This window comes from Callorhinus ursinus, unplaced genomic scaffold (genome assembly GCF_003265705.2).
Source record: "Callorhinus ursinus isolate GAN/ISIS: 27379988/994484 unplaced genomic scaffold, GSC_fseal_2.0 scaffold24, whole genome shotgun sequence".
Classification (NCBI taxonomy): domain Eukaryota; kingdom Metazoa; phylum Chordata; class Mammalia; order Carnivora; family Otariidae; genus Callorhinus; species Callorhinus ursinus.
This window is the reverse complement of record NW_027397086.1, coordinates 16,139,741-16,152,810: the sequence shown is the minus strand read 5'-3', so window position 1 is coordinate 16,152,810 and position 13,070 is coordinate 16,139,741. Positions and strand designations below refer to the sequence as shown.

Below are 13,070 nucleotides of genomic sequence, written 5' to 3'. Positions count from 1 at the left end.
AGAGGCTGCCTGCCTCGGAGAGAGGAAAGCAGGTGGCCAGGGATGACAAGGCAGAAGGGGGATCCTGGACCGAGGTCTGCAGAAGTGTCATCAGGGCAGCACCCCATCTCCCTGCCAGGCTATGCTCGGAGTCCGAGAATCTCAGTGGGGAGGGATCTCACACACCAACCTGTCTGACCCTCTCCTGGTGCCCAGATCTGCTCTGTGCTGGCCCACACCTCAGCTTGGAGTGTCCCTCCCTTATCCATGCCATCTCTGGACCCCTCTTCACTGGGGAGTCTCCCCCCGCCCCCTAGCTGAGCTAGAAACCACCCCAGGAAGCCCCTGCACCAGCCTCCTGTGCCCAGAGCCCAGGCTCCAGCTTCATGCCCTCTGCACTCTGATCTTTCTCCTGGACCCACACAAGTTTACCAGCACTCTTTGTAAAGTGTGGTGCTGGGAAACAGAACTGGCAGAGACACGCTCTCCTTCTCCCAGCCGGCTTCCCTGCCCAGCCCTTCCTCCTGTCCATGACTTCATCCCCTTTCCCACGGGTCTCTCTGAACGGTCCCAGCTCAGCCACTTGCAGACTGGCCACGAGACCGGCCGGGCCCGCCAGCCCCGATGGAGGTGACCTTCTGACAGGCGCCACCCTGTTCCTCTGTGGCTACTGCCCATGCCGCGCCCCTCACCCCTGCTCTGCCCGCAGCCTGGCTCAGCCCAGCCTGCCAGGATGCGGCCTGGACGTGGCAGGTGCTGTGTCAGTGTTAACTGCCGTCCACTGGACAGAGGAAGTGCTCTGCCACAGGCGAGAATGAGAGCCATGCAGAGCAGACAGCAGTGGAGATGGTGTTGGCAGTAGAGACTGACAGCAAGGTGGAACCAAGCAGTACAGTTGGATTATGTCTTTAAAGCTTCATGTACTGCTAACTAGCTTCCTTGCTTTGGATTGGCTGTCCCACTGCTCAGAGCAACGGAAACTGATCTCTGCTTTATTATTATTGTAAGCTGTTTTCACGTAAGCAAGCGTTGAAAATGCAACTCAGAAGAATGGAGTTGGTTCTGAGAGGCAGGATTGGGTGAATTGTTTTCCTTTTTTAAAATTTCCTTCAGCGTCTTAAGACTTTTGTCCTCCCCGTGTGTCAGTGTTTGGGAGAAAGAGCCTGAGTCTCACAAAGCTGCTCCCTTCCTGTGAACTCCAGGGGGTGGGAGTAGTCAGGGTTCTGCGTTCCCTCTGAGCAACTTTCCCTGACCCGAGTACCATGTCGGAGGTATTTCCTGCACCAGCCAGGCCATGACACCCTGACCCTTTTGGCGGCTCAGGGAACAATCCGGGCAACCCAGGGGCTGCTTGGTGTGGACATCCAAATGGAGCCCTGGAGTTTAGCGCCTCTGATGGGCTGAGGGACTAATTTATTCTCTCTCTCTCTCTCTCTCTCCCTCCCCTCCTCATGCCCTTCCAACCTAGGGGGACAGGGGTGACCCTGGGCCTGATGGTGAACATGGCGACAAAGGCCAAGAGGGACTGATGGGCGAGGATGGGGCCCCCGGCCCCCCTGGCATCACTGGCGTCCGGGTGAGTGTGCACGGCTGCGTGCCAGCACCGTGGGCGTCTGGGTGTGCGTACCACCCACACCTGTTTGGGCAGTTGGACAGGAGGTCTTTTGATGGCAGCTACCTAAAGGTCTTCCACTGTGGTCCTTCCTCCCCCTGGGAGTTTCCCAGAGAAGAGTCTGCCCATGTCCCTCCCCTGCCTAACCCTCCCATGGCTCCCAATTGCCCTTAGACTAGCATCACACTCCTCAGTCTGGCTGCCACGGCCTCCACAAGCCTGGCCCTGCTGACCTCGTCCCACATTCAGCCACACTGAATTTAGCAGGGGGTTTAGCAGGAGAGGCGCTGGCCTTGATTCTCTACTAGGAACTTGCCGCTGCCCTCTCTGGGTCACACTCTTGGTACGATGAAGGTTTTGGAAGGAAGGCCTTCCAACATTCCAGGGGTTCTTTCTTAGTAAGCTCTTGAGTATCATGGCCATGGAATGGGCGGCAACGTGCAGCAGAAATAGCCCTGGGCCTAGAGTCCAAAGGTTGAGTTCTGGCTCGAGAACCCACGGTCTGTGTGACCTTAGGCAGATCACTGCTGCCTCTCTGTGAGCCTTGGTTTTCTTATCTTGGAAGAGTCAGTGAAGCTTTGGAAAGAAAGTGCTTTCTACAATGTCCCAGCGAATAAATACTGTCTTTGTGAATCTGGAGGAGGAAATGACTGGAAGCTGGTGGTAGTGGTGATGGTGGTAGTAACGTTGATGGTTGGGTGGAGGTGGAGATGATGATGATGATGATATTGATGATGGTAGAGATGGTGATGATGGTGGTTGTAATGGTGATGGTGGTGATGGAGATGGTGGTGATGGTGGAGATGGTGGTGATGATGGTGATAGTGATGATGGTGATGGTGATGATGGTGGTGATGGTGGAGGTGATGGTATTAGTGATGGTGGTGATGATGGTGATGGTGATGGAAATGGTGATGGTGATGATGATGGTGATGGTGGAGGTGATGGTATTAGTGAGGGTGGTGATGGTAATGGTGGAGGTGATGGTGGTGGTGGAAGAGATGGTGGTACAGATGGTGATGATGGTGGTAATGGAGATGGTGGTGAGAATGATGGCAGTGGCAGTGGTGGTGACAGTGGCCATGGTGATGGGGGCAGTGGTGGTGGTGGTAGCAGAGTTAATGTCTCTATTTTGCCATCTCTGCCAAATTTCATATACTGGAACTGGAAAGAAGTTCACTGGGGCCAGACTGAGTGTGTGTCGTGTGACAGAAGGGGTGAGAGGCTTGTATTTGAGTCTCTTTGGCATCAGGGCTGCAGGACAAGTATCTCCCACTCTGGCTGGGAAACAGTGGAGTATTTAAAAATAGAATTTTATGAGCCATCAGAGCCTTTCCAGAAATATATCTCCATGGATGGGGGCCCACAAAAGTCTGCATTCTGGCCCCACAGCCTCACCCCACTGGATGCTCCAGCCCTTACTCAGGATTTCCCATACCATGAGGGACGCTCCCAGCTGGAGAGGGCCTGTCAGCACAAGTGGCCGGCTGCCCTGTCCTGGGAGACTCCCGGCGTCCTGGCCCTGTGCTGAATGCTTCAGTGCTGACTCATTTCTCCTTCTGACAAGGGATCAGCCCTAGCAATCCCCTCAGCCTACTGACAAATTCCACCAGCCCCTGTATCAGGATTGTACAGTTGCCCAGATACGACCAGCCTGGGACAAGGGGTGCCCCAGACACTGAGGACCCACACCTCATTCGAACCCAGCGAGGTGACCTGCAGGTAGTGTCTTTGTCTCACCATGCCTGTGTCTTTGGCTCTCAAATGGAATAAATAACCCCTTCCTCCCAGCCCTGTGGCCAGAATTGGGGGAGGCATGACACAGAACATAGACATAGTGCCTGGCCCTTGGTTGAAGCCATGTTGGTTGACTCCTTTATTACTAGAAGAGCCAAAGACCCAGACACGGTCTAGTTCAGTACTGTCGATAGAGACAGAAGACAAGCTACCTGTGTAATTTAAAATTTTTTAGTACTCACGTTTTCAAAATGTAAAAAGAGGCAGATGAGATAAACTTTAACCATATATTTTATTTAACTCAATATAGCCAAAATATGAACATTTCCAACATGTAATCAATATAAAAATCACTAATCAGGTATTTTGCATTCTTTTTTTTTTGTTCTAAATCTATGAAATCTAATGTATAATTAATTTCCTCTTACAGCACATCTCAATCCGCATCCTAAATTTTCATTGGAAATACTTGATCTGTGTTGAGATTTCATAAAATATATAGCTGAAAATGTAGATTCATATCCCCAAGTTATTCCAAACACACATAAAAGTATAACAATAACTGAATTGTCTATATTTAAATTTAATTTTAAGTTAATTCAAATTAGGTTGAATTAAGAATTTGGTTCCTCCATCCCAGTCACCACCTTTCAAGTGCTCAGTAGCCCTATGTGGCAAGGGGCCACAGACAGGACAAAGCTAGTTTAAGACCTACATATAAGAGGCAGGGAAACTGAGGCACACAGGAGGGAAGGGACATTTTCAGGGTCACACGAGGTCTTAAGCACCAGAATGCAGGGTAGTCTGCGCTTAGTCCTTCCAAGACCACCACTCTCTCTTTCCTGAGGGCCCCAGAATGGTCTAACTGGCACTGCCCTTGGGGACAGAGAATCATCTTCTCCAGTCCTTTTTTGCCACATTTTGTCCTTGTGCTGAATCAAAGCTGGCCTCCCTGTAATTTCCGTCCACTGACCACCCCAGAGAACACTGCTGCCCCTGCCTCAGGGCAACTGCAGAAATCAGCAGATGGGCATCAGGTGCCTCTGGGTTAGCCTGTGTGTTTTCTGGCTCCTCTAAAATCCCATCTTCCTGCCTTTCCTCCATCACAGTTAGTGCCTCCTCCTGTTCCAAGGTGGGGCCATCACCTCCTTCATCGTACAGCAGGTACCTCTGTTAATGCAGCCAAAGGGATTGAATTGATCTAGCTCTTTAGTGCTTGCCAAGAATGTAGATGTTCTTCCCAGCTCCCTTTGAGGTTTGGGTCTTGAGGGGACTGTCCTCTGGGGACCATCAGGATGTCTTTTCCAGACCAGAAACACTGCCTGCCTTACCCACTACATCCCACCCCAGTGTGGCTCAGAGTTGGGATTCTCTTCTCTCCTTTTCTTTTCTCCCTTACCAGTCTTATGCTCACACATGCACACTTATATGCACTCACTCACCCCACTGAGTGGCCCTGACAAGAACAGGGCAAAGGAGAGCAAAGGGATGCCCTTCAAGGGAGGGGACAGAGCAGCCTGTGGGAGGGAGTGGCCTGGGTACCCCAGTGGGAGAGTGGGGGAGGGCGGCTGACCTTCCCGGCACAATGCCCCACTGGGAGGAGCCCCTCCAACCCCATCCCCAAGGGAGGGAGCCCCTGACAGTGGGACACAGCCTCGAGCTGGTCAGAAGTGCCCCACAGCCTCTCAGAGTTGAGGGAGGACCTCCCCTGCCTGCCTCATGTCATCAGCGGGCACCGGGAGCCCCGGGCATGGAATCAGACAGATCCGCAGTTGAATCAGGGTTCTGGGCCAAGTCGTTTCACCGTTGGGAAGCCCGGGGGTCACCATCCGTGGGAGCAGGCCTTGATGGGGCCTCAGGCTCAGGGTGGCTGGGGGGCTGGAACAGCATTTGGCACATGGCAGGTGCAGAGAGTGGCTCCCACTGAGACAGCCTGGGCGCCTAGCAGTCGTCATGAAAGAGGGGTGCGTCCAGCACTTACTATGGGCCAGGCGCCTGGTGAGCATGAGAGGCCATCCCTGGGTTGACTTCTCAGCCCCGTGAGGCAGACAGGACCCCTGTCCCCACTTTGCAGACAACACCTTCTGTCAGGAAGTTCCCAGCTCACAGGGTCCCGGGGGCGCTGAGCACAGGGTGGGTTTGGAACCCAGGCAGTCCGCCCTCAGAGCTCCCGCGCTGATGCTCTGCCTCAAGTTGCTCTCATTTCTCACCCTCCTCCTTCCCTCCTTCTCCTCTCAGGGTCCTGAAGGAAAACCGGGGAAGCAAGGCGCGAAGGGCCGGACCGGAGCCAAGGTGGGACCCCCTTCCCTCCCCCACCTCTCTCTTCGCCTCCTGCTGGGGCCCCGTGACAGCCTGTCTCTCCTCCCACTGCAGGGTGCCAAGGGCTACCAAGGACATCTGGGTGAGATGGGCGTCCCTGGAGACCCTGGACCCCCTGGCACCCCAGGCCCTAAAGGGTCCCGGGGCAGCCTGGGACCAACGGTGAGAACTCTCAGGGTGGGGTGGGGTGGGATGGGCAGGCAAAGAGCAGCGGTGGGGCGGGGGGGAGAAAGAGAAGTATCGCCCCGTCCACCTCTCAGCCAAACTTTGGCTGTCCCTTGTCCTAGCCGCTTCTCTTGCATCATGGATCCCTTGGGGATCCTGTAGAAGCTGCCACCTCTCTCCCTGGAAAAGTACCCACAACGTCAAGTATGTGTTTCCGTTTGAAGGGCACTGTGGGTCTTCTGAAGGACTTTACAGACCCAGACAAATAAGCATTCTAGGGTGGGGAGAGGGGACCAGCTCCTCGGGAGGGTTTTTATGGAACAAGTTTTCCCACTGGAAGATTCATGAGGATCAGGCTGCAGATCACTGGGTGACTCTGAGGCCATCCCAGCCTCTTGCTGGCCTGCCCGGAAGGAGGGCCCCTGGGGTCTGCTAGCTGCAGAGGACGGAAGCAGAGGGGAGGCAGGCCGGTGGGGCATCTCTGAGCTCCCAGCATCCCTGGTGTGAATGCCCCCGCCGTGGCTGATCCCAAGCCACTGGCGTGGTGTCTGCAAGCGCAAACTTGGGAGGGAGATGCGCGGGAGTGTCTGTCATCTGCTAGTTCCACCACACGCACTCAGTAGACAGAAATAAGCTGGAGCCTAGGTAATAGTAAAATGGAGCAAAATTACTGGAAGGGAGGAGTTTTGAATATTTGTCATCTTCATCTTCAATCAAGAATTGATTGAACTGTACGTTCATATAATTTAACTTCCTATAGCTGCTTCTGTTTAAAATTGGCTCACAAAAGTGAAGATGGTTTAGCCACTGGGTGTTGTGAACCCCTGGAGCTGGGAGAAGGAAGGGCTGGAGGGAGGAGGGGAGCTCAGGGAGGAGCTGTGCAGCCTGGGTTCTGGGCCCCAGATGTGCCTGTTGGCGGGGCTGGACTGGGCTGGAGCCAGTGCCCAGGTCACTGCTGTGAGAACCACCTGTACCAACACGCGTCTCCTTCTGTCCTAGGGTGCTCCCGGACGGATGGGGGCCCAAGGAGAGCCCGGACTGGCTGGTTACCATGTAAGAAACTCTCCCCTCCTTCCTCTCAGAATTCTGTCCTGCAGGCGGGGGACCCAGGTGGGCCTCGGCCTCTGTCCCCACCACCTCCCCACGGACGGTGGCCCTTGGGCCACTGAAGATCTCTGGTCTCCCCGGGCCCAGGGAGCCCCTGGGCCCCCAGAGCAGGGGTGAGCAGACAGAAACACCCTCCCCCTCCACGTGCCCTCGCTGAGTCCTTCCTTCCCGTGGTGGGAGCCACACATGCGTCCTGTCCCGGCATCATGCCGTCTGTCTGTGGGAGGGAAGAGCCTCACCCCGCTTTTGCATCCAAGCTGGCACCCCTCTTAGAGGCGGCTGAGCCAAACCCATGTGATATAGTTGGGTGACTAGTCCTCAGAGAGGCTCCGGGCCTGCTCAGAAAGGGAAACTGAGGCTTAGGGAGCCTAATGACAGCTTGTTAAGTTTGAAGGTAGGATTCAGTGTCTAAAGGAGGCACAGCAGGGAGAGGAGGCCAGAAGAGGGACAGCGCAGAGGACATGGGCACCGGAGAGGGGGCACTGGGAGCCCAAGGGAGGAACGAGCCTATTATGCTTCCCGCCATAGCCTGGGGAAGTCGGCTGAGGCCAGAATTTTGCCCCTGCCCCTGCCCCAGGGACACAGCTGGCTCTCGGAGATCTGGGCCCCAGGTCTGCTCCAGGCTGGGGTGAGCCACGCCCCCGACCATCCAAGCAGGCCCACCCCTGAGCGGTGTGTCAGGGACTGCCTGGGAGGCACCGGGCTCAGAGTCACACAGTGAGCTGGGGCAGAGCCAGGGCCCAGACTCACAGCCCAGGGTCTCCACCTAGGAGTCCCTGGCCTTCATCACTGTGCCTCTCGAGCCCTCACTCCCCCATGCACTTACCTCTTGCCATCTTGTTTCCTGCAGGGACACAAAGGCATCATGGGCCCCCTTGGACCTCCTGGACCAAAGGGTGAAAAGGTGGGTGCTCAGTCCTGGGAAGCAGGTGCCCCTTCCCGTGTGGGCCAGCAGGAGCCAGCCCCTGGGGCACTGTGGCTGGGGTAATGCAGAAGTTCACAGTTCGCTGCTCACACCGAAGAGCCAGGAGCCGTTAGACCTACATTCAACACAGATGGCCTGTGTGTCAGGTCGGAGCCCAGCACTGGAACAGAACCACAGTTCCTGCCCGGCCAGGGTTTCCAGTCGAGCAGGGGAGATGGATGCCAACCACGTCCTGACCAGAACTGCAGTTCCATCATCTGAGTGAATGTGGGCATTGAAGCCTTGCTCAGGAATGAGATCCCGCAGTGAGAGCCAGCGCAGGGCTTAGGACAGAGAGTGAGACCAGCCTTTCCTAGCCAGAAAGGAGCCACTAGGGCAGAGGGAGAGCATGCCCATACCCCACCGCTTGGCTCCAGCTTCAGTGGAAGAGAGAAATTGCTAGAAGAAAACTTGCTGATGGTTGTGCCCTGCCGCACGGTGCAGGTAGGGATGTGGGGCCAGGGGGCCAAGGCAGTGGCCCCGGGTAACCTTCCGAGGCAGCACCAAACTGGCTCTGGGCCGAGGCCTTTGAGTCCTACCTTAGCAGCTCAAGTGTCCCTGTTCTGGCCTCCCTCCTCCCCTGATGGCTCCGCCTTGGGAATGCCTCCTAGCAGGCGGCCCCCTGCTGTCTCCTTGCCCCCCCCCCCACCTCCCCAGCCCTCCTTTTGTGAGCTGAGTCAGCTACCCACTGACCACATCCCACTGCTGCTGTCATGTGAATCACCCCGGTCTGGCTTACTGTCCAGCTGGCCCCTTCCTCCTGCTTGGAGAAGAAGAGCTCTGCAATCAGTGGGCTCCGACATCCCACAGGAGCTGCGTTCAGTACCCTGAGTCTCCACGCCTTGGCCCTGAGTCGGCCACAGCTGGCACAGGATGGGTTAACATGGACCCTGAAACAAGGGGAAACCTCCACCCCACCCGAGCCACCTGCAGCCCCAGGCCCAGTTTCTGTGGCTGCTGCGAATGGGATCCTAACCCTAAACCTGCCCCAAGTCTGCTGGGGCCTTGGGTGGGGCCCTAGGGTTCCCTGAGCCTTGATTGCCCCATTTGTTAAGTGAGTGCATACCTCAGGAATATGCAGCTAAGCAGGACATCACATATATGTCAGCCATAGGCACTTTCAGAAAGTGATGAGGTAGTAGATTAGTTCACTCGTGCGTTCAGCTATCTGACAGGTATTTATGGATGAATAATGATTATGTAATGTTTTCTCGGCCCTGAGCTGGGGGCTGCAGAAGGAGGCCCTAAAGAACTCCGGGGTAAAACTAGATGCAAGAGTGAATAGCCAGGCACAAGCTGGAGGGTGCTGGGAGGAGGGGGAGCAGGTTCCCAAGGGAGACCCCGAAGCACACAGCCGTGTGCAAAGCTCTTCCCTGGGATTCCTCCACGGCCCTCACTGTGAGGTGTCAGTGTCCCACATGATAGATGGGGAAACTGAGTCTCCAGGATGCTCAAGGACTAGGCCAGGACCAGTGGAAAGGTGGCAGGACCAGGATGCAGACTCTGATGTCAGGCTGTGCCTCCCTGACCAGAAACAGGCACTTAGATGAGCTAGGATGCTGCTCACCTGGCGAATTCCCCGAGGGCATGTGTCTACAAAGGTGGTATCTGGAGGGGATTGGCCATGAGACTCTGGGAACAAGGAAGAAGGGGGGCTCCATCAGCTTCCTGCTGCTAAAAACAAATCCCCGAACTATAGCTACAATTTGGGGGGAGTGGGGGAGATCTATATAGCTGGCTTTTGGCTCAGACCACCACTTGATTCCTATGTGGCCTTAACTAAGACCTTTCTTTCCCCGGGCCTCAGTTTCCTCATCTGTAAAATGGGCCAATAGTCATAGCAGCATAGGAGTGCTGTATGGATTCTGTGGAACACCTCCCGAAGGGTCTGCCACACAGAGTACACTCAGTAAACACGGCCCCCTTCTCCAAAGTGCCCCAGTCCAGCTGCCTCCCTCTTCGGTGGGACCGAGACTTGGGACAAAGAGCCATAGAGAGAGGTCAGGGAGGAGAGGGAATCCCCACTCCCTGAGCCACCCCCTTGGGTACAACTGGTTCTAAGCCTTGGGCCAAGGCCCTCCCGCTTTCGGTCTCTGCCCACAGGAGCCACAGAGGCTCTGGGCCAAGGCGCTACAGCTGCCAGTCCTCAGGACTGATTTGGGCCCGGGACGGGCTCCAGCCCCAGGGATGGCTCCCTGTCCTGCCTCTTCAGGCTTCCCCTTCCATCGCTGCCAACAGCCAGGGGGCCCAGGGGGCCCCCTCTCGAGCCTCCTACCCAGAATGAGCCCCCAGGGGAGGTGGCACCAGTTGTTGGGCTGGAACATTCTGAGCCCTGGGGTTCTACCTCTTGCTGCTCTGATCACACCTTCCCTGTAGCTGGCACACGGCCTCCTGTCTCCTGTCTTGCTGGTGGCCCGGGGCCTAGGGTGGCGTGCCAGGGCTCAAGGGCCTCCACCCTAAACCCTACTTCTCCTGCAATCCCTCTGACTATATCCATGCCACCCATCGTCCCTGCTGCCGTTGTCAACACGGCTAAGTTCATGGCTACCTGAGCCCCTACTATGAGGGCAGTAGTGAGCTCTCCTCCCTGGGTCCCCAGAACAGGGCTGCAAGGCATCACAATCCCGTTTCGCAGAAAGGAATCTGTCTTGTGGCCAAAACTCCCAAAATGGCCCACAGTTGAGCGCAACCTGGGGCAGCCCAGCCTGCTTCTGGGGCTGCCATCCAGGATAGAAGATTCCTGTTAAAGCTGGCTCTCTGCCCACTTTATTCCAGCAAAGATGGGAGAAAGGGACTCTTTTTCAGGGCTGAACAATGGAGCAGCCCCCATGGCTTCTCTGTGCCTCAGTATCCCCATCTGTAAAATGGGGAGAATACCATCACCTGCTTCGTAGGGTTGTTGGAAGTATTCAGTGAGGGTCTGTGCCCACCAGCTGTCGGAATTATTGTCCCTCTGTGCTGACCACCGCTTAGGGACTTTTTGCATCATTTCCCAGAATCCCCACCACTCCCTCCTAGGTACCGCCATTGTCCCTTCACCCCACCTCACCCCCATTCCCCAGCTGAGAAGAAGAGCTCCAAGATGGGAAGGAAGGGACCTGTTGGGGGTCTGAGCTGCTGCTCCTGTGCAAAGCTGGGTGTGACCAAGGTCTCTGCTCTGAGCTGCCTGGGTCTCCCAGCCCAAGGGTACCTCTGGGGGGGGGGATGCCCAGCAGGGGGCAGTAAAGAGCACTCTCCAGGTTCCACAGCCCTGGTTCGCCCCTTCCCTCTCTAGCCTCAGTCTCTCCATCTGTAGCCCTAAGTAGACTGGACTTCATCACTGATGAAGGCCCTTTCCACTCTGTGTGGAGTGTCTGGAATTCCAGGAACCAGAAGTGTGTCTTAAAGCTGGTTGTGTCCACAGGGGGAACAGGGTGAGGATGGCAAGGCCGAGGGGCCCCCCGGGCCACCGGGAGATCGGGTAAGCCCCCTTTTCTGTCCCCTGGGCCACCACCAAGGCGGAGCCCCAGCGTCCTGCTAGGGGGAGGGGGTGGCCTCCGAGGGGGTGGCCAGGAAGAGACCTGCTGGCCCATATTTTGTTGCTGTCCTTGTCATTTAGGGCCCTGTGGGCGATCGAGGGGACCGCGGGGAGCCAGGGGACCCTGGATACCGCGTAAGTGTCAGAGCTCCTACCCAATGGCAGCGTCAGGCACGGCATGTCAGGGCGGTCCTCCGTCCTTACTGGCTCCCTGGCGGGGAAACAGCCGTGGCCGGGAGACAAGCCCTCCCTCCCACCATTAGTGCCCAGCTTGAAGCACAGACCCACTGGAAGAGGGCTCAGGCCAGAATTCGTGCTGGCAGGGGGAGGGCTGGAGGGAGAGGGTGAGGTCAGGGAGGGAGACCCCTTCCTCACAGGGCCTCAGTCTCCCCACCTGTGGCCGGGGACAGCTCTCCCGGCAGAAGCAAGAGACAGACCACTGAGTGAGCACGGGGCCCCCATCAGGCTCCCCTCCCCTCCCCTGCCCTCCCCTCCCCTCCCCTCCCCTGCTCCATCCTTGCTGGCAGGGTCATCATTTTGCTGCTTTGCAGATGAGCAAGCTGAGATGGGGACAATGACACACGGCTAGGAAGAGCAAGGGCTTCGGGGGGCTCTTCTGGGTTGGAAGTTGCCCCAGCCCCCAGCCTCTCCAGGATGGGCCCCCTCACCAGTCTCTCCTTGACTTCCAGGGACAGGAGGGTGTGCCAGGCCTCCGTGGAGATCCAGGCCAGCAGGGCCTACCAGTGAGTGGTGCTCCCTGTCCCATCCGCCCGCCCCCCCCGCCCCCCGGGCCCAAGGTGGGTGGGCGGCAGTGGGGGAAGGAAGGGGCCCTCCCTGCTGGAGGACCTGGGGCAGTCCACTCTGGTTTCTCCTGTCCTGAAGCTGGGGGCACCCCCAGAACCTACACCCCCAAACCCCTCCCACCCCTCCCCCTCTAGGCGGACACTGGCCACCCTCCCCGGGAGAGACTCCTGGGGCTGCGTTGCATCCTCTCACCTTGGTTTGCAGGGGCGTCCAGGACCCCGGGGACGGCCGGGACCCGAGGGATCGAAGGGGGAAGAGGTAAGAGGACTGAGGTCCTCAGGGGACCCTGGGAGGGGCAGACAGCTGCCCAGGCACCCAGCAAGTGGGCTGGCGGGAGCCCCGCAGGGTGCTTCCGGGCCAAGATCTCTTCGCCTCCAAGGGCCTGAGGGAGGGGGATCGCTTGTCCCCCCCCCCCCCCCCCCCCAGGGCCCCCAGGAAGGGAACCACCTGTGGGGCCAGCGGCGGGACTTGAACTCAGGGCATTCGAGAGCCAGAGCCAGCCAGCCACACCACGCTGTAGCAGAAAACTTGGAGAAGCACGGGGTCTGGAGGAAGGGGGCGGGGGTGGGCAGGGATGCTGGTGGTGGGAACTGAGGGGCGGGCGAGGACTTTCCCACCTTGTACCCTGAGCCCTTGTGTCTGCCTCCTCTGAGGTTGGCCCAGTGCTGTCTTCATGCGCTCAACCTCCCTGTAGGCGTGTCTCCTTCACCCGCACACCGTCTCCCCGCCCCCACCCCCACCCCCCTCGGGGATATAGCCATACTCTTGAGGATGGAAGGATCTTGAAGCCCAGGCAGCCACGGGCCCCCGGCTCCCCCTAGGAAACTGCCAGCCGAGAGCCTCTGCAGCAGGGGAGCCCGTGGGGG

The 13,070-nt window shown here is 57.5% G+C and overlaps 1 protein-coding gene across 14 annotated transcripts in view; it reads left to right on the top strand.

The window, feature by feature from the left end:
- Positions 1 to 13,070, top strand: part of COL27A1 (collagen type XXVII alpha 1 chain) — a 135,884-nt gene that overhangs the window by 105,683 nt on the left and 17,131 nt on the right. For all 14 annotated transcript variants that reach the window (XM_073905865.1, XM_073905862.1, XM_073905861.1 and 11 more), the window contains 9 exons: positions 1,448 to 1,555; positions 5,567 to 5,620; positions 5,702 to 5,809; positions 6,812 to 6,865; positions 7,770 to 7,823; positions 11,287 to 11,343; positions 11,482 to 11,535; positions 12,090 to 12,143; positions 12,409 to 12,462. In XM_073905865.1, coding sequence (XP_073761966.1) covers positions 1,448 to 1,555; positions 5,567 to 5,620; positions 5,702 to 5,809; positions 6,812 to 6,865; positions 7,770 to 7,823; positions 11,287 to 11,343; positions 11,482 to 11,535; positions 12,090 to 12,143; positions 12,409 to 12,462 — 597 coding nt within the window. The remainder of the gene's footprint in view (positions 1 to 1,447; positions 1,556 to 5,566; positions 5,621 to 5,701; positions 5,810 to 6,811; positions 6,866 to 7,769; positions 7,824 to 11,286; positions 11,344 to 11,481; positions 11,536 to 12,089; positions 12,144 to 12,408; positions 12,463 to 13,070) is intronic.